Below are 20,007 nucleotides of genomic sequence, written 5' to 3'. Positions count from 1 at the left end.
ACTTGATCTTTAGTAAACTAAATGTTACAGGCTTAATTTTGAGTAAAGTGAAAAATAAAAATATTAAAATGCCAAAGGAACTTCATAGATTGCCAAAAGGACAAAGGCGAACGCCTCTCGAGTGATTTGTAAGTGTCAAGACGTAAAATTTAACCAAAAAAAACAAAATTCAATTAAAATGTTCCTTAGAAATGTGTGTGAAAATACACCAAATCATTTTATTTGAATATTAGGGCCTTACCTGTAGCAAAGTCAAGCCTAAACTATTTATGAAATAAGTTAGGTTTAATTTTTTTTTAAAATAATTATTTAATTAAAAATGTCCAAATTTTAGGTCATTTAAAATTTTTTTGACCTATCAAATTATCTTATTTAAGTAAATAAGAACAATCACAACATGTAGACATTAGTATTATTATTATTATACAAAAATATTTTCAAATGATATGCTTGTTAGATGAGTTTAAAGAAAATGATAATGTTTACCAATCATGCTAGAACATTAAAGATCAAACTAAAATTTAAAAGTTATCTATATGTCAAGTCAATAAAGTTTATTATTAATGAACACCTAAAAACATAGTTTTTAGATACTTAGAAAATCAAATCATTTAAGGATCAACTGAAAGTAAGACTTTCTAACTATGGTTTTACCTACTTAAGATTTAAGGCAACCAACTTAATCATAAATTAATTTTATCAACTTTTGTCTAACACTCAAAGGGATGATGTAATTAATAATATATAAAAGGGATTTTCTCTAAATTGCTTTTTATCCAAGTTAAGATTAGAAAACTGATCAATCCAAGTATGCCGACATCTCTAACCTTATTCAACACTTTAAAACAAACTTTTCACATGGAGATATTAGTTCAATGTCAAATTATATTTAATCTTCAAATTTTAGTCATTGCATCGAGTAAAAGTATTCAACATCTCTTAAGAGTTACAAGAAATGTATCATAATTTACAGGATATGCAACATGTTCCTAAAATCAATGTGTATATATATGATAATAAAATAATATCAAAATAATTAGGTAAAAAAAAATGATCAAAATAAGACATTTACTTGTCATCAAAATAAGAAGGCCATTACTATGCATTAACTTACGAGTTTTAGAGGACTTGGTTTTTGGCTTTTTTTTACTAAAGCTATATAATTTTATAAAATTAATTATCAAATTAATAATGTTTCAAAATAAAAAGTGAAATAGGTTAATTTTACAGTAAAATTTTTATATAAAGCTAAAGTAATAGATACCACATTGAAGTGAGACACATTTTACAACAAAAATTTTACACTTTGGTGTAAAGTCTAGTGAATAGATGACATTTATGAAATGAAAAATATTGTTGAAAAGGCTCCACAATCAGTGATATAACATCTAGCTACCCTTGGTGTGTGGTGCCTATTAAAGGGCGATATACAAATAGAGTGCGATATGTGTTAGTTTCTGCTTACTTGACACATTCCAGTTTTGTTACATAAATTACCTTATACTCTTTCATACTATTTGTCAATATATAATTTCCTATGATCTCTTATCCTCAATTATTCCTATTTTTTCTTATACATAAAATTCTTGATGATTTAAATCTTACTATGTAATTTACTTTTTTTTATTTTGTATTTTTGTATTTATTATTAAAATTTGGAGGTATAAAAAAATAATCTTTAAAAATGAGTCTGTTGTGCAAATTTGACAAGTGTGCCCATTATGTTGAGCAATATAAAATGAATACAGTGTTATTCCCTTGAGGATTACCGATATTTAATTTTACTACTATTTGAACTACAAATTGAATCAAAGGAATGACTTTCATGCTATGTAAAAATGTTAAATTCTACAATAAGTAAATAATATAGAGAATAAAAATTTTAATCAATCAAAGTTTTAAGAAACAATAATTACAAGTGTTAAGGTTGGAATTCTTTCAATTCTCTTCTTATATACCTTAATTCCTCTTTTAATCTAAAATTTATCCTCTTAATTAAAGATTGTGTAACGGCCTTATTTTATTATTAAATTTGTGAAATAATTTATATATATAAGAGGAAAAATAAAAATGAATTTATTTATAATCTTAAATCTTAATATGAAATTTAACAAAAATTTAAAACTTTTATCCTTGTTACTTAATTTATAAAGTATACTATTATTCAAAATGATAAAAGATAAACATCTATCAATTCGTTTAACGTGTCAGGACCCCTTTTTATAAGGAATCGAGAATATTGTTTCTACATCACATACTTATTTAAGGTAAATAAATAATAGAGAATATAAGTATGAAATTCTCTTCTCATTCAAATTAAAACAAAGTTTCTTACAACAAATATCCAATAAAACAACACAATATTACATTTAGTTCATAATATTCAAAATACCCAAAATTATACTACGTAGCTTCCTTTATATGAGATCTCAAAATATAAGGAAAAAGGACTTAGATGCAATATTACTCGACTTCGGCTTCTAACATTTCTCCACTAGCCCCTCAGCTTGTGAAGTAGATGCAACACCTGCTATATCTGCTCACGTACCACCGTACGATCATCGCAGTACACACGCGCACAACGACATAGAAAGAAATGCAAGGGTGAGCTTACAAAAATAAAATAAAATCATATATATAGAGCAAAATATTTCTCACAGCAATAGCCCCATGCATTTCTAACCCATCTAATGCACAGCATGAAAACGGTTTCCAACTAGTTTCACAGCCTAAGTAATCCAGAAGGAACCGAGCCGGTCCGAGAGCGACCCATTCCAGTATTTGGATCCAGATAGCACAGCACAGCATAGCACAGCAGCTAAGCATGAACTTACCGTTACACGTCTACCCACCTAAACATGTAACTCGGCTCTATAATAATGCAAAACATATTTTTCGGAATGATGCACACCGCCAAAATTATTGTAACAGCTTAGCTAAGGCAAGTATATAATAGATCAGCCAAAATCTCAGCATTTTAAATCAATTAACAACAGTTACAGCTTAGAAAATAGCTTTTATTCAAAAGATCTAACAAAATTCATATCAAAACTTCTTGTAATAATATATCAACTGTCCAAAACATAGATTATAGGCTAAAGTAAGCTCCCCTTACCTCAGAACGACGATTCACACTAGATCTACCGAATATTACTTGTTTTATAGCAAGATTCACCAAAGATTTGGCTTTAGAACGGAGTTTCTCCTAAGAACACCATGAACTTCTATGAGAAAGAGAAGAAGAAGAGAAACAAACGGTAAATCTAGCTTTAAACTTAAAGAAACTTACTTCAAATCCTTCAAAATGGGCCCAAAATCACAGATCTGCAAAGAAATCTAAGTTTAGGAGGGTTTAATATAAGAGAAAATGGTAGTATACAATCTTAGAACCTTTAAGAACCTTGGATAAGGGTGAAAAAATGAAAATTTTATGTGAAGCCCCTTTTTTATAGAAAATTTTCAAAATTTACTGTTCATCGCCTTACTGTTCATGCCGGAAACACTGTTCAGGACACTATTCACGCCAGAAAATACTGTGCACGCGTACTGTATACATATATGATGTCAGCAGTCACTGTACATACGCAGTTTTTACTGTTCATACACGGTTTATACGCGATTTTACTATTCACAAGAGGTTTTACTGTTCATTGACACTGTTCATACGGTACTGTTCACATTTTTTTTTTAATAATAAATTTCAAACTCTATCTAATTATATTCCAATACCAAATAATCCTTTAATTAACATTTAACAAGTATAAAATATTATAGATTACTCAATAATAAATCACTAGCCTGACATAACGTATAGAATAAATTTACATAAAAATTGTAAGATGATATACATATATTTACTTTCGTTCAATCATAAAAGTTTAATAATTACAGATTATGATTCCAAAAATACATTATGACCCATTTACATAATTTACAGAAGAATCAAAATGTCTTAAGTCTTAATGAGCAGTTTGTTTCTAAACCAAAATACTAAGAACACAATCCTAGTTGTCATCCTCAAACTAACTCTCTAACTCTTCCAGCTCTTTCGGCATTAGGTCCTTATCATAGAGATCTCCAGCGTCAGCAACAACCTTTGTATCAGTCACCTGCTCTTGAGTGAATTCAATTGGTCTTTTAAAGTGGTCATGATCGTGGAAGGTGCATACAAAATTATTGTTGTAGGTGTTCTAACTATCTCTCTCTCTCTCTCTATATATATATATATAATCTAAGAGTATGGTGAATCCTATTATTAACAAGGTAATCAAAAGGGACATTATACTCCATTGTCATTTCTAAAGTAAAAATGTCTTCTAATTCGCCATTACAATATACAACAAATTTACAATGACAAATACATTGTCACTTTCTAAATACATAGTTTAATCTACTGTTTACTAGCCACTCAAATAATCTAATAGGTCTCTAGGAAGTAGTCATCCTACTTTCTTGAAAAGTTTAGTAAGGATGAGTTTTTCTTCTCACTACTTAACATGATCAAATCAATAGTTCCAAACCATACATATTTCAAATATCACACCCACTAGTCAATAATAACAAATACATTCACAACAAATATGCATACAATATTTATTGATATTATAATTTCATTCTATTGTCACTCTTAATATTCGTGACTCATATCTCAATCGTTCATTGCCCCTAGATTCCTTGAGGTCTTCATTTATATAGATAGTTGCTAATTAGTCGTAGCAACACAGATACAATGTGTGCCAATGCGACTCGTTTTAGCAAAAGCATGGTCAGAAGTTTAGGTCAGGAAATGAGTGTGAGACCTGTGATGCTTTTACTCTTATAATTATGCGTAATCAAAGAAAATCATTCACCATCCTTATTTCTCCCAAAATTTCAAAATCAGCTTTATCTTCCACACTCCCAATGTATCTCTATAACTATCCACACATATCCTTATCCTCTTTCATTTCTCATTGTAACATAGATTCATCACTCTTATAATAACATAATCTTTCATCCATTTCTATTTTTCATTATATTCAGGTTTACTTTTCAGATCATACATCAATCAACCATGCCGAAGTTTGAACATCTTCAAACTCACTCTAATTGTATATGCTCAACAAAATATATAATTCATGTCATCATCAAGAACAAAGAAAACACACTTCATCAAATTAAATAAATTATCAACCGTCTCATTCAAACACATATTTTCAAACAAAAGAACATATAGCCACCTACATGAACTCAAAATACTTTCAATAACTTATATAAAATCATACTATCACACGTTTATGAGTAAAAAATTATGTCATATTTTTAGTAATAGAATAAAGCTCTCCTTACCTTAAAGAGATAGTTTTCTGAAGAGTTTTGTGGAAGATATCATTTGAAAGGCCAAGATTTTCCTATATATTTCAAAGGAGAGTATTTTTTGAGAAAAGAAGAAAAATAAGAAAATAGAGGTGAGATTGAAGAATTATGCTCCAATAAACTTACTTGAGATTTAGTAAAACGGATATTCGAGTTCGGATTCAGAGAAGTTTGGAGCTCATGGGTTTTTCTTTAAGGGAAAGGGAAGAGAGTTAGAGAAAAAAGTGAGAAAAAATTTCTTAGATTGCAATGCAAGTTTTAAAATAGAAAATTTCTTAAATATTATTTAAAACTCATGAGTTCTCGCTTGAGCGAGGAGACTCTCACTTAAGCGAGATCACCTCGCTTGAGCAAGCCATTTCTCGCTTGAGTGAGAAAAACACACAATGATTTTTCTTTAGTTTTCTGATATTCTTGCCTAAGTCAGAATGTGTCTAGAGAGCTCTCCATTTTTTGTGACTTTTCGCCTGATTGAGAGGACAATTGTGGCAATATTATCTTTTCTTGCCTGAGCGAGACCCATCTCGCCTGAGTGAGAGTGCCCCAAAAATGCCTAGTAAAACTCTGCTAATTCCAAACAACATGCACTAACAAATAACATAAAATGCAATAATAACAAAACAAAATAAGGGTGTTATAGATTGAATTCACTATATTAAGTTATACTCAATTCCTTGAATACTAGTACCTTTGTTTAATTGAAGAATTAAGTGAATCTCAATCAAGCAAGCATTAAGCAAAAGAATTTAAAAGATTTAAAAAGTAGGATTTGTGTGATAAAAATTTAATATATTTTAACCATAATTAATTAAATAAATATTTTTAATTGGTCAAAATGTAGTTGTTTAGATATTTTCTTTTAATTATCAAATTATTAATTAATTCATTGAATTAAGCTAAGAATTATTCTAATGTAGCAATTTGCAATGTTATTACGTAGCGTATCTACCTTTACGTGTTTTAAATTGTTAAGTCCTTTATGTCCCCATGTTACCTTAGGCTGCGTTTGGTTGCCACAGAGAGACACTGGGATAGAGACAGAGGCACACGTATCGTGTTTGGCAAGTATCATGCTTGAGAGATAGAGACACAAAGGACACGCGGGACACAAATTCGATGGACACCAGTGTACCTCATGAAAATAAGGACACTGGTGTCCCGGTTGTAGGGACACGGAGAAGTAATTTTTGAAGACAAAAATACCCCTACTAGCTTTAAAATATTACATTCCTACCCTTGGTGCTACACTTCTCTTCTCCATCATCTTCAACCCTAGTCGTGTTTGCAGCCATCTACTTCAACCGAGAGGACCCAAACCGCACCGCCATCACACCTGCAGCTGAGGTAATGTTTGTCTTCGTTCATCAATCTTCACGATGAGTTCTTTCAATTTCCAACTGCTCTCATCTCTTGTGACATCTCGTTTTTGTTTTTGTTCTCCATTTAGGCTCTTCGTGGTGACCATTTGTGAGGATCCTCTGAAAAAGGTAACAACTGCTTATTGCAATCTACTTTTCATGGATAACTTTTACTTTTTTTAGTTTTTGAACATTGTTTTAAATGTTTTATTGTTGTTGTATCTTCCTGCATAATATTGGTTGGGTGTTTATGTAGTGTATGATTCATCTGTAAATTTTCCTTTCCATGTTTAACGGTTGTAGCTTGAAATGGATGTGTCAGTGTCACTGTTTTAAGTTCTTGAACACTGTTTCAAATGTTGTTTTGTTGCTGTTTCTTCCTTGCAAATATTGGTTGGGTGTCTATGTAGCTGGTTATCGAGTTGTAAATTTTGCTTTCTATTTTTAACGCTTGTGTAATAATTCCATTCTTTTCCTTGAAGAGAGCAGCTGCATACATTTTTGTTGACCTGCAATTAATCACAAACTTCCCATAGCAGTTATAGTTGTGATTCAATAGCCTGTAAAACAAATACATAGGCCAAAACAATTAGTCATTTGCAGCCTCTGTTTTGGTTATCTTGTTTTGGTATATAATTGTAATGCTAATTTGTATTTGGACAATTACACAAATATTCATAGTACTTGTGAAGTACATTTTTGCTATTGGAATTTTTGTTTGTCCAGTTAAACTTGGAGTGTGTATAAATGGTTCTTGTTATAAGTGCAAAATCGAGTAGACAAATCATTCTTCATTGTTCAACAACATACCATCCAAGCCAAACTTCTAAATTTGGTATGTTATACCAAAAAAGGACTAGTCATTTGACATTCTGCACTTTGGACAAAATTTGTGTTGCTTAATAGGAAGGGATGAAGCATTTGGACAAAATTTTGATGGTTGTTGCATATTATTGGATGAAGAGGCAAAAATTATGCAACTTCATGGTCATGGTCATGGTCATGTTGAGGATATATATGAATAAAAGGAATAGAAGTATTGATGATGGTTTCCATAGTTGAAAAGTGAACACTAATGTAGTTAGGCAAGATGCACTAGAAAGCATCATTGGGAGTGGGGTGATAGGAATTGTATTTGGGAGTTACGGATGAATTTAAGTGCATTCTCTTCACTATGTGAATTACTTCAAATTCATGGTGGGTTAAATGCTGATGGTCATGTTAGCATAACTGAGCAAGTAGCAACTTTTCTAATGATATTGGCCCACCATAGAAAAAATCGTAGCATCCAAGTTCGTTTCTGTAGGTCAGGTGAAACCATTAGTAGATATTTTAACAAGGTGCTGTGTTCAGTCTTGCGTGTCCAAAGTCTTCTTCTTGCCAATGCTGAACTTGTCCTAGAAGATTGTATGGATCCTAGATGGAAATGGTTTAAGGTAATGTTGCTCAACACCTACTTGTGAAATGTGTATGTGAATATAATGTTTACACAATTAACAATAATTGTTTAGTTTACGATATAGGATTGTCTAGGAGCATTAGATGGCACATACATAAATGTTACTGTGCCGGAGACAGATAAAAGTAGATATTGAACAAGAAAAGGCCAGATCTCCACCAATGTCTTAAGAGTATGCAATCGAGATATGAACTTCGTCTACGTCCTTAGTGGTTGGGAAGGTTCAACATCTGATTCAAGAGTACTTAGAGATGCTATAGCAAGGCATAATGGATTCAAAGTCCCAACTGGTATGTTGAAATCAAAAGTTTGTAAAAAAATAACAATTAGAGTAATTCATCCACTTTTGACTTAATTTACTAATTTTTGTCCTTCTATGTTCATCTAATAGGTAGTTATTATTTAGTTGATGTTGGTTATACAAACAGTAGAGGTTTTCTAGCACCGTATAGAGGTTCATGCTATCATGTGCAGGAGTGGACACAAGGAAATCGTGCACCTCGTAACTCCAAAGAGTACTTTAACAAGAAGCACTCCTCAGTTAGGAATGTCATTGAGCGTTGCTTTGGGCTGCTTAAGAAGAGATGGGCAATTTTAAGGAGCCCATCATTCTATCCAATTAAGACACAAAATCGTATTATACTTGCGTGTTGTCTGTTGCAAAACTTCATTTGAAGGAGTATGGACGTTGATCCTCTAGAGGAGTCAATTGACGATGGTGATCAGATGCTGACAGTTGAAGGTACCATAAATGATGTGGAGACGATTGACTGTGTCGACAGTAACCCTGAGTGGAATCTGTGGCGAGATACTCTTGCCCATGAAATGTTCAAAGAGTGGAGAAGCGAGCGTACCACCTAGAGTTATTTGTAATACAACCCTTAGCATTTATGTTATTTCATGTACTTGGATGATTCTGATTGGTTATGAACAATTGTTGAGTCTTCTATGCATTGTACTCTAGAACAATTTGCAATAAGTCACTTGGTTGAACTTTGAATATGGTTCATGTGTTTATGTTGCATCGTTTTGATTATACTTTTGTTTCTTTTTTTTGTTCATTGCATTTGGCTTGGACTTCTCTATGATGCTTTGGTTTATTAACATTTGTTAAGGGTAGATGGCAAAACCACTTCCACGTCAATGGACAGACAATGAGACTGAGCATTTGGTATGCTTTATGGAAGAATTGGTCGTAGATGGACATAAGGTTGATGCAGGTCAGTTTAAGTCTGGGGGGGGGGGGGGCTTTCCAAAAGCTTGCCGATAAAATGAACGAGAAGCTGCCTAGATGTGGGATAACGGCAAGTCACTGTAAAAATAAACACAAGAGCTTAAAGGAAAAATACCATTATGCTGCTGAAATGCTTAACTGCAGTGGGTTTGCGTGGAATTCGGAAAACCACTGTGTAGACATGGATAGTAGAGATGTGTTGGTGGAGTGGGGAAAGGTACGGTTCAACACTTTGGTTTTTAGTTTATGTGGTTGTTATTGTGAGTAGCGAGAAAATATAATGAAAGGTTGTTGTAAAAAGAATGATTTTTTTTTGTTCATGTTCACAACTAAGCTGCAGTTATTTCTCTGTACAACTGATAACAATAGTACTCTGTTTCTTTGTGATGCCAACATGGAGAGGTTAGTTGACCGATTCAATGATGCCAACATGGAGAGGTTAGTTGACCGATTCAATGTAGCTCAACGAGAGGACGTCAAAATTCTGGCTGATGCAATTACTAGCTTGAATCCACAATCCGATATCGGGACAATGTTGGACAACCTAGGTTTCACTCCAGACGAGGTCAAATGCCTTGGAGTGAAGTTTGCCCAAAACCCAGATTTGAAGACTACCTTTTGAAGCATGGATGCGCACAAGGAGGGATTTGCAAGAAATATATTAGATGCCTAGGTATAATTAGATGTTGTTGTGTATGTCTCTAATACTGATATGGTGTTGAGTGGTATTATAGATCCACTTTATTTTGCTATATTGTGACTTTGTTTCATGACATTATGTTCTATACTGTCTAATTCTGCTACTGATATGGTGTTGTGTATGAATCTAAATTTGATTAGTTGTTGTGCCTCAATTTTGACCATAGAAGTTAGTATAATTGTGCTTTTTTAACATAGAATAAATAGGAAGCAAATTATAGGAATTATACTTTTACATATGCTTTCCACAGCTTTGTGCAGATCATTGTTTGAATCTCATTTCTTGATTCATTACTAACTTATATGGTCAAAAAATTTGGTTATGGATGGTCTTTGTAAGGATAGGTTTGTATCTAAGACCTTGGCTTAGTTCTTACAAATTAATAAGAAGGCACTCCACATCTGCAGCAAATTTAAAAATTTCCTGTGAATCCAAGTTGATCTGCCATGTCTTATTATTGCTAAAATTTTCTTTAACAGTTACAATGCAATGTCACGAAATTAGTGCCAGTCTATGAATTTCCTTTTAACAAGCCTTTCTACCTAATCAATATGGCTTTCATTCACTATGGATCAAGGTAATTTAATTATTGATCAACATGCCAGTAAATTCAAACCCATGTCTAATATGTATTGTTTGGTTCCATACATACACACCTACCATGCCAAATGCATTCTTCCTTCTTCAACAGAAAAATAGTACAAAATGTAGTACTTCTTTACAAATGAAAGTATCATTCTCTATTATATATTACAAATGTCATACCCTCTATAAGGCATGGAAAACCTAAGGTTCAATAAAACTAAAGACACCTCATTTAACATAGTGCATAACCAAGGAAATTACTAGAGCCAGTACAAGTATGTTAGACTTAATCCTCTCTATACGCAACTTTCTTTTTAGCTTCTCAATTTTCCTTTGTGATTCTTCAGGCAACATAGCGCTCCTCAAAGACAGTTGTGATGTTACCTTATCCGCAGTACTTGGAACATCATATATATTTTCATCGTCAACCCATTTAAAATAACCACATGTCCTATCTCTGTTCTGAATTGAATATGCAACGAGAAAATATAAGACAATGAAATCAAAATAAAACAAACAAAACAAATTTGCGTTATCAAGCTTACCATCCAATTGGGACACCTCTAAAATTCTCTTCCACAACTAGCTTGCTTCTTTGAGACCATTAAAATCTTCCTATCTCTACACCCACAAAAAGGATTAGCCAAACTCTGTCGTACGATAATGCATCGAGATCTACAAATTTTAAATAAAATTTCTGAGAGGTATGAAATGAATTTTTCTATTAACGCAACTTGTAACATCCTTCTTTTAATATATAAATAATTTGCATTTATAACTTATATTATTAAAACATGATTAGGGAAAATTGATAACAACTTGTATATTTGGAATAAATGGTATAATATGAAAATACGAATTAATAAACTTTACGAATTTACAATATTTCTCCTTAGAAGATTTCCACTGTCAATAAATAAAATACATAAGTGATTTTATTACATTAAATCAAATTTATCTGAGCAGTTTCTTTCTCACAATCTCTGCCTAGTATGACCCTAAAACGGATCAACCATCTCAATTTCTTCTCTTTCATTACCTGAAAATAATCAGTAAGGGTGAGTACTTCCCGCCCCTCTAAGTCTCTTTTAATATAAATGAATTACCAGTAATTAGAGTTATAACTTAATATCCTATTCTAATTCATTATTAACAGGGTACAGTCCATATTTACATTCATCACATCCAAATACATACAATCATATAATCATCAATTAGAGCACATACCACAATTCACTCATCATACATACTTTTTTATGTTGACCTGTGTGTTATTATACATGTGTCATATCATTTCAATTATGTGTCACAATACATATGTCCTAGTGACACCTGTCAATGTACTACAACACACGAATCATAATAACATAAATCGATCTGCTACGATATATATATATATATATATATATATATATATATATATATATATATAATCATACATATTCTATATCATATCCCATCTATAACACTTTTCATCATAATTGCCCCTGGGATCCCTTGAGGACTTCTACCATAGATAGCTGCTGGCTGGCCGCAACATCACGGATATACGTGTGCCGCTCTGGTCCCTTTTAGTAAAGGTATAGTCAGGAGCTTCATCGGGAGATGAGGGTGTGGCCTGTGAATATTTATTTTCAATAATTTATTGTGCACCCTTTTTATTGTTAACATTCACCATCCTTATTTCCCTAAGATTTCCCAAATTTTCTCCTTAACTCTATACCCCCAGTGTATTGCTATATTATCTATACTCATTCTCAACATTTCTCATTTCACATTTTTTATATCAATCAGCATGTCATGATTCATGAGTCACAATTTATATAAATTCATGGATTACAATATATATGATAACACACCCTTTCAATGTGCTATAATTTATATCATAATCACTCCGTTTCAAGTTGCGTGGACTCATGCATTATAATCACGCCTTATATTCTTTCTAAATCATATTCTCATTTCTTATTCATACATCACATGCTTTCACTTTCATTCAACACTTCATTCATTTCCATAATTCTACCAGTTTAACATGTAAAGTTGTCATAAAAGTCATATCACGCAACCAATACAATATATCAGACTTATTACAGAGACTACCACGCAATATCACACCATACAATCAGTACAATATGCCGAGAGTTGAACACCTTCGGACTTAGCATAGATCGTACAATCTCATATATAGTCTCATAACCTAAAGTTCATTATAGAATATCTTTTATTACTTAATTCATATACATCTTAAGGAACTCAGTTCTAAAATCTCTTAATACTACTTAAGCCCATATTTTCTCTAAAAATATGATATTATTAGTTTAAAATAAATTCCAAACCTCTCTTTATATCAAAATACACCTTTGTCATATGATACTATCAAAATTTACAGAACTTTACTAAGTAAGATACTCATATTTCTCGAAGAACCACTAGATCTATATATACATATATAACTACAACTAGAAAATACTCCCCTTACCTAATAACGATTCCTCCAAACTAGTTCTCTGAGTGATCTACGGAGAGATTCCACACTATCCACGGAGAGATCTTCTAAAAGATAAGATTTTCTAAGTATTTCGAGGTAGAGATCTTAAGATGAGAAGAGAACCAAAGAAAAGGGATAAAATAAATATCTGAGCTCCGAGAAACTTACTTAGATCTGAGAAGAACGGATGTTTGAGCTCAAATCTGAAAGAGATCCAAAGTTATTGGAGGTTTTCTTTGAGAAAGGAGAGGGAGAGAATGAAGAGGATGGATAGGGATATGTGATTTGGTTGAAAATGAAGATTTTAGGGTGAGAGTTCCTTAAATATCTCTCAAACTCGTGACTTTCTTGCTACAGCAAAAAAATCAGAAGTTTTCTTCCTTTACTGTCTGTCGTTCTTGCTACAGCGAGAGAGTAGCATTCTCGCTACAGCGAGAGATTCTAGCTACAGCGAGAGGGCTCCAGAATGTTCCATTTTCACTGCCTCATTCTCGCTACAACGAGATATCCTATAGTTTATATCAATTAAACACTTCTAATTTCAAATAACATGCACAAATAACTAACATTAATTGTAAAAATAATAAATCACAAAATGAGGGTGTTACACAACTCCAATGACAGAGCAATATAATTTTAGAGAGGGGGAAAAGTAAGGTTCACCTCTACATTCCTATTTTTAAAGAACTTGTCTTTTTAAAATATCACTCGTGTAGTCAGATCAAGCTTTTCACATTCAATATAATGATGATCTTTCACTTTCCAAAAACTTGTGAACAGGTAGCCATATAGCAAACCAAATATTTGCAAATATTTATCATTGAGAGAGCATCGACAAAGGAATGAATAAAAAATTAGTACATGAGTATGGGAAAGGTAAAAAAACCCTACATTGTCCTACATACAGACATCAACTTTTTGGCTTTGGAGGAAACAATGAAGCAATTGAAATGTCTACCAAAATCAAATTTAGGACAAACCCATAAAATAGAAAACTAGGGATTATGGTTTACCTTGTCGCCATCAAGTCTTGAAACAGAGGCGAACAACTCCACGAATAAGATGACGTTTCTATATGGGTGATTGTTGACCATGACAGCACACTACGGGGAAGAACAACATAAACAACACACAATCGCGTTATTTATACCTTCTCAGTTTAGCTCAGACCAACAGCCTGCGAGAATCTAGAAGAAGAAGCAGGGTTTTAGGGCAGAGGGATACTCGACGAAGTAGAGGTCCAATCACTGACACAACAAGATTTAGATAGGAAAGAGAAGAATGAATTGTTTGTGTGGAGGCAGAGAGGGTCAAATATAAGATGGTGGGGGTGAATAAAAATTTTAGGGTTCTAAAGAAGAAAAGGGAGGGTATTTTAGTCTTTTCTAATAAAATGTGTGTCTTTACTTACACAACTAAACATAATACAGGAGACAATACACAATATTCTGTATAACATCCAAAACATAAAACACAGACACTACCCACTGTGTCTCTGTCCATCATTGTCTCTATCTCCAGTGTCTAGAGACAGCATCCAAACGCTACCTTAAGTCACATGAAATACGGATTTATCAAATGAGATTTTCATTTTTGTCAATTAAATAGTTATTTTTACTAATCAATTTAAATATATTTTTCATTTTTCTTTAAATATTTATCCTACATGAAATATAATTAATTCTATATTTAAATATCTTGAAAAATTAAATAATTAGACATTTGATTACTTAGATTTATTTTTTTATTTTATTATCACGATATCGATATGTGACTTACATTGCCTTTGATTGATAATTAAGTCATAAGGAATTTATGTGTAGCTTATGTTATCTTAAATTATTTCCAATAAATCTTCAAATCAAGAATAATTTCAAATATTTCCTCTATAAACTAAAAAATAATTTTTAAGGATTTTCAAAATAGTTGTGTGATCTCCATTTACCTTCTGTATCGTTTATTGTCAAATACATGTATAACCATGTTATCATGTATCTTAAATGTTATAATCTTATAAAAATAATTTTAATCTTAAAATAAACTTTTATTTTACTAAACTTGATTTAATCAATCAATTTTAAATTTTTTGTATAGAACTATATGACTTTGAATCCTTTGTTATATTTGAGGATATATAGGAGTAGAAACCAAATCTGTTATGTCAAAATAATTTTGAAAATAAACTTTTCTCTTTTATAAGATATCAATTAATATTTCAGCAAATAATATTTCTTCCTTTAAAATAAAAATAGTAACAATTATTGTTCGGGTGTTAAACAATTTTTTTAAAATTATAATAAATTTTCACAACTAATTTAAGATAACCATCATTTAAATAGACGTTGTAGGGTGTTAATACTATTCGTACACGTAAATGACTCTCAAACTTACTTTTTTGTTTTAGAAATCATGTTGTTTTAATAGTTTTTCTAAGATTTTCTTTAATAAACTTTAGTAGTGATTTTTCTAATTTTGAGAAAACATTTATTCTTAAAATCAATATTTTTCTTAAAGCACTCACTATCCTGTTGCAACACCATGTATATTAGTATAGTTTAATTTATTATGGTTGTTATATATTTTAAAGATGGATTGATAGCATTTCAAAAGAAAAATGAAATTTGGTGCATGATAAACATAGACATAAATATAATCACATGACTACTAACTCGTTAGAAATAGTTCAAAATTTTTTTAAAAGGTGCACAAAATTTTTGAATGACATGTTTCATGAAGTGCACATATGGTTGATTAGTTGAATATTATAGTACACAACCAAAGGTTGAAATAAGTAATCATCAAAAGTATTATGAGCAAGTAATAGATTCTATTAGGAAAAACCAAGAGGTTGGGAGTTCAAAACAAGTTTAGATGTATGACACACAATCAAACATATTTAATGTTTTGAAAGCATTTAATTTAACTTAAACTAGTGACAAAATGATATTGTACAACAAAATTTTACATCAGTTATAAAAGAGTCGATACAAAGGAAAATGTGGTAATGATTTAAAATTTATAAGAACTTCTTTACATTAGTTCTAAAAACAACTGATGTAGAAAGTGGTTTTTGCATTAACTTTAAGAGTAATCAATGTAGAGATCTATTTATTAGTACCAATTTTAAAAACATAGTGTCACCTTTCTCATGTAGCACTTTACACAAAGCACTCTTGGGTTTCATTTCCCTATCGCGAAAACTTGACAATTTCTCTCACCTCTTCACAATAACCTTCTAAATGTTGGTCCTTGTTTAAATCTCGTCATTGCTACAAAAATGTGATTTGTTTTTTAAGATCTTTGCATCATTTTTAACTTTTGGAGAAAATATTTTGCCACTAGGTTGAATGGAACTAGTCTACATTTTAAGTTAGTATATCATTTTTCTTTCTTCAAATGCGTAGAGACTGTAATGCTCCAAATTTTTGTAATAATATTTTGATATATTAATATAAGGGTATATATGAAATTTTCATATGTTAGTATGTTTGATTTATATATGTAATGATGTGCATATGTGTGTGATGAAGTGGACGTGTATGAATATGAGAATATGATCCTCAAATCAGAAAAATCTACCGATACTTCAATCGAAAAACAATCAAAAACACAAATCCAATATCTAGAATAACTGCATATGAATCTTTTTTTTATTTTTTTATTTCCAGGAATATCATCTTCTATGCAACAGTAAAATTGACTCAGTATTGCTCAAGAATAAAACAACAATTCAGTTCAAACATCTATAATTATCCACCCCACATTGTAAGATTTGCATTGTCCTCAATCAAATATAAGAATTAAAGTGCAAGTGAAACTTCCCTGAAGAGTAAGTAAATAAGTAAAGAATCTTGGGAAGCAAAACTAATCTGAGATTGACTTGGAAAGGAAACCTGATTAAAATTGATTTATAAGAAGATTTAACTCAATTCATAATGACAAGAGGAGTAGAACGATCAAAATAATGCGATAAAGAAATAGAAGCAATAAACAGAAAAAAGCAATTTAAATCCTAAACATAACATAAGTAAAAAAATTCAACAACTAAGACTCCTAATTGCAGACTAAATTGCTCATCATCTGAGTCTTCATCATCTATACTAAGAAAGTGGTCAGAAGGAGATAGGGTTCATGCTGGGGCGAGGACACTTATTCAAAATATAAATAAATAAGCAAATAAATAACTAAATTAAAATAAACTAAACCTACCTAACCTAAACTATTCAATGTAATTCAACATTCAACATGGAGGAGTTTAAACTCCTCATTTGCAAAAGTTTGTAGTTGACCCCCTTGGCACAGTTTCAGCCTATGTTCATTCACCTTAAAATTTCCTTTTTCTGGATGAGTTAATTCAATTATACCACAAGGAAATACCTTATGCACAGTAAACGGTCCAGACCAATGGGATTTGGGTTTACCTGGGAATAATTTGAGGCGAGAGTTGTACAACAGTACTAAATCACCTTTTTGAAATAGTTTACCTCCCTTGAATTTTTTATGATGGTAGACCTTCAATTTTTCATCTGGTGGTTCATTAATGGATGGGTTGGGTTGCTTCTCTGATTTCCACTCCAAAACTTTGAAGTCTCTCTTTCTCCATAATGGCTTAGTGGCTTCTAAATGACACCACTGTTCTTGAGTTACCAAACTCATATAATCTTTTCCTCTATCATGAACTAAGCTTCTTTCCAATGGGTTTGAAATCAAGAATTCCTGTGCACAATCAGAAATATAATCATTAATTACATTAATAAAGTAGCAAGAATCATCTTGTTTCAAAGACTTTTTTATTACATCAGGAATTTTGAAAGTGACTTTTTCATCTCCAACCCTCAAAATTAACTTTCCATCCCTCACATCAATTATAGCCCCTGCAGTAGCTAAAAATGGACAACCTAAGATCAAGGGGACATCAGCGTCCTCATCTATATCAAGAATTACAAAATCAACAAGAAAAATAAATTTGTCCACTTTTACAAGCACATCCTCAATGATACCCCTAGGATATTTAATTGATCTATCAGCTAGTTGAATACTCATCCTAGTTGGCCTAGGTTCCCTTAAACCTAATTTCTTAAAAATAGAATATGGCATCAAATTAATGCTAGCACCTAAATCAGCTAAAGCCCTATTAACTATCAATCTACCAATGAGACAAGGAAGAGTAAAACTCCCTGGATCCTTCAATTTTTTGGGCATCTTGTTTTGCAGAATTGCTGAGCATTCTTCATTCAGAGTTACTGTGGCCAACTCCTCCAATTTCTTCTTGTTGGACAGTAGATCCTTCAGAAATTTGGCGTACTTGGGCATCTGTGCCAAGACATCAACAAACGGTAAATTAATATGAAGTTGACGAAATAAGGACAGAAATTTACCAAATTGTTCATCATCCTTGTCTTTCTTCAATCTTGCTGGGTAGGGAAGTGGGGGTATGAATTCTTTCACTACAGGGGGTTTTTCCACAGTCTCCTCTTGACATTTATCCTCCTCTTCAACTGCATCTTTTTCTGTTTCTTGCTTCCCCTTCTCTTGTAATGTTCTGCCACTCCTTAATGTTACTGCATTAACCTGCTCCCTAGGATTAGTCTCAGTATTGCAAGGCAAGCTTCCTTGGGGTCTTTCTAAGAGAAGTCTTGAAATTTGACCCAACTGAATTTCTAGATTATGGATAGAGGCTTGTTGATTTCTTAGTGCTGTCTCCATAGATTGAAACCGAGATTTTGAAGTTTGAATGAATTTGGTCATCAATTCCTCAAGGTTTGACTTCTTTTCAGCTGGGGGTGGTAGTGGATGTGAAGCTTGTTGAAATCTTGTGAGTGTGTTGTTTCGCATTGGCTGTTGGTTGTTGTTCCATGGTTGGTTTGCATAGTTCCTCTAGCCCAAATTATTCATGCCATTATAATTTTGGTAAGGTGGTATGTTTCCTATCACATTGGCATATTCTTCCTGAGTAGCTCGACACTTATAACTAGGGTGGCCTCCTCCGCAAATATCACATCTCATTACCGGAGCAACTTGATGGTTAACGGATAGACCATCAATCTTCTTCCCTAAGGCTTCCACTTGCATTGGCAAGGATGTTACTGCATCAAGACTATAGATCCCCGCCGATTTTGCAGGTTTGGATCGAGTGGAGCTCCACTGATAGCTGTTCATTGCCATTTCTTCAAACAGTTCTTGTGCAGCCCTTGGTGTCTTGCTATTCAAAGTGCCCCCAGCTGCAGCATCTATCATTTGTCTTGTGGCTGGGTTTAATCCATTGTAGAAGGTTTGCACTTGAAGCCAGTCCGGAATCCCATGATGTGGGCATTTCTGCAACAATTCCTTGAACCTCTCCCATGTATCGTATAATGTCTCTGACTCCAACTGATAGAAGGAAGAGATATCATTCCTTATTTTGGCAGTTTTCGCGGGAGGGATATATTTTGCCAAGAATTTTTCTGCCATAGCCTCCCATGAAGTGATAGACCCTCGTGGGAGAGAATTCAACCATTGCTTTGCTCCGCTCCTGAGAGAAAATGGAAATAGCCTCAAGCGGATTGCATCATCAGTAGCTCCATTGATCTTGAAAGTATCACAAATTTCTAGAAAATTTGCAATGTGAGCATTGGGGTCTTCGTCTTGCAACCCATCAAATTGGACAAACTGTTGAACCATCTGAATAACATTGGGCTTTATTTCAAAATTTTCCTGCACATCCGGACGGACAATGCTAGACTCTGTCCCCGTTAATGATGGACGAGCATAATGGGACATGGTCCTTGGTTGATCTTTGTTGTTTGCCATTCCTTCCATGTAGGTTTGTGTGTTTGCTCTCTGTGC

At 32.5% G+C, this 20,007-nt stretch overlaps 2 protein-coding genes and 1 non-coding gene across 3 annotated transcripts; 2 read left to right on the top strand and 1 right to left on the bottom strand.

The window, feature by feature from the left end:
- The first annotated feature begins 8,359 nt into the window (after nt 1-8,359).
- LOC113859398 lies at nt 8,360-9,033 on the top strand. Its single transcript, XM_027492185.1, has 3 exons — nt 8,360-8,462; nt 8,564-8,687; nt 8,850-9,033. The coding sequence occupies exons 1-3, from the start codon at nt 8,360-8,362 to the stop codon at nt 9,031-9,033; spliced, it is 411 nt and encodes a 136-aa protein (XP_027347986.1).
- An 8,507-nt stretch (nt 9,034-17,540) lies between these two features.
- Nucleotides 17,541-19,017, bottom strand: LOC113859397. Its single transcript, XM_027492184.1, has 4 exons — nt 18,222-19,017; nt 18,016-18,110; nt 17,695-17,898; nt 17,541-17,603 (listed from the first exon to the last, which is right to left on the bottom strand). Exons 1-4 carry the CDS (start codon nt 19,015-19,017, stop codon nt 17,541-17,543), a joined length of 1,158 nt encoding a protein of 385 aa, XP_027347985.1.
- Nucleotides 19,018-19,477: 460 nt separating this feature from the next.
- LOC113860297 lies at nt 19,478-19,584 on the top strand. The gene has a single exon (XR_003503751.1). It is a non-coding gene; the product is annotated as a small nucleolar RNA R71 (small nucleolar RNA).
- Nucleotides 19,585-20,007: the final 423 nt, after the last annotated feature.

This window comes from Abrus precatorius, unplaced genomic scaffold, assembly GCF_003935025.1.
Source record: "Abrus precatorius isolate BTA unplaced genomic scaffold, Abrus_2018 Scaffold2, whole genome shotgun sequence".
Taxonomy (NCBI): Eukaryota; Viridiplantae; Streptophyta; class Magnoliopsida; order Fabales; family Fabaceae; genus Abrus; species Abrus precatorius.
This window is presented reverse-complemented; position numbering and strand designations above follow the sequence as displayed.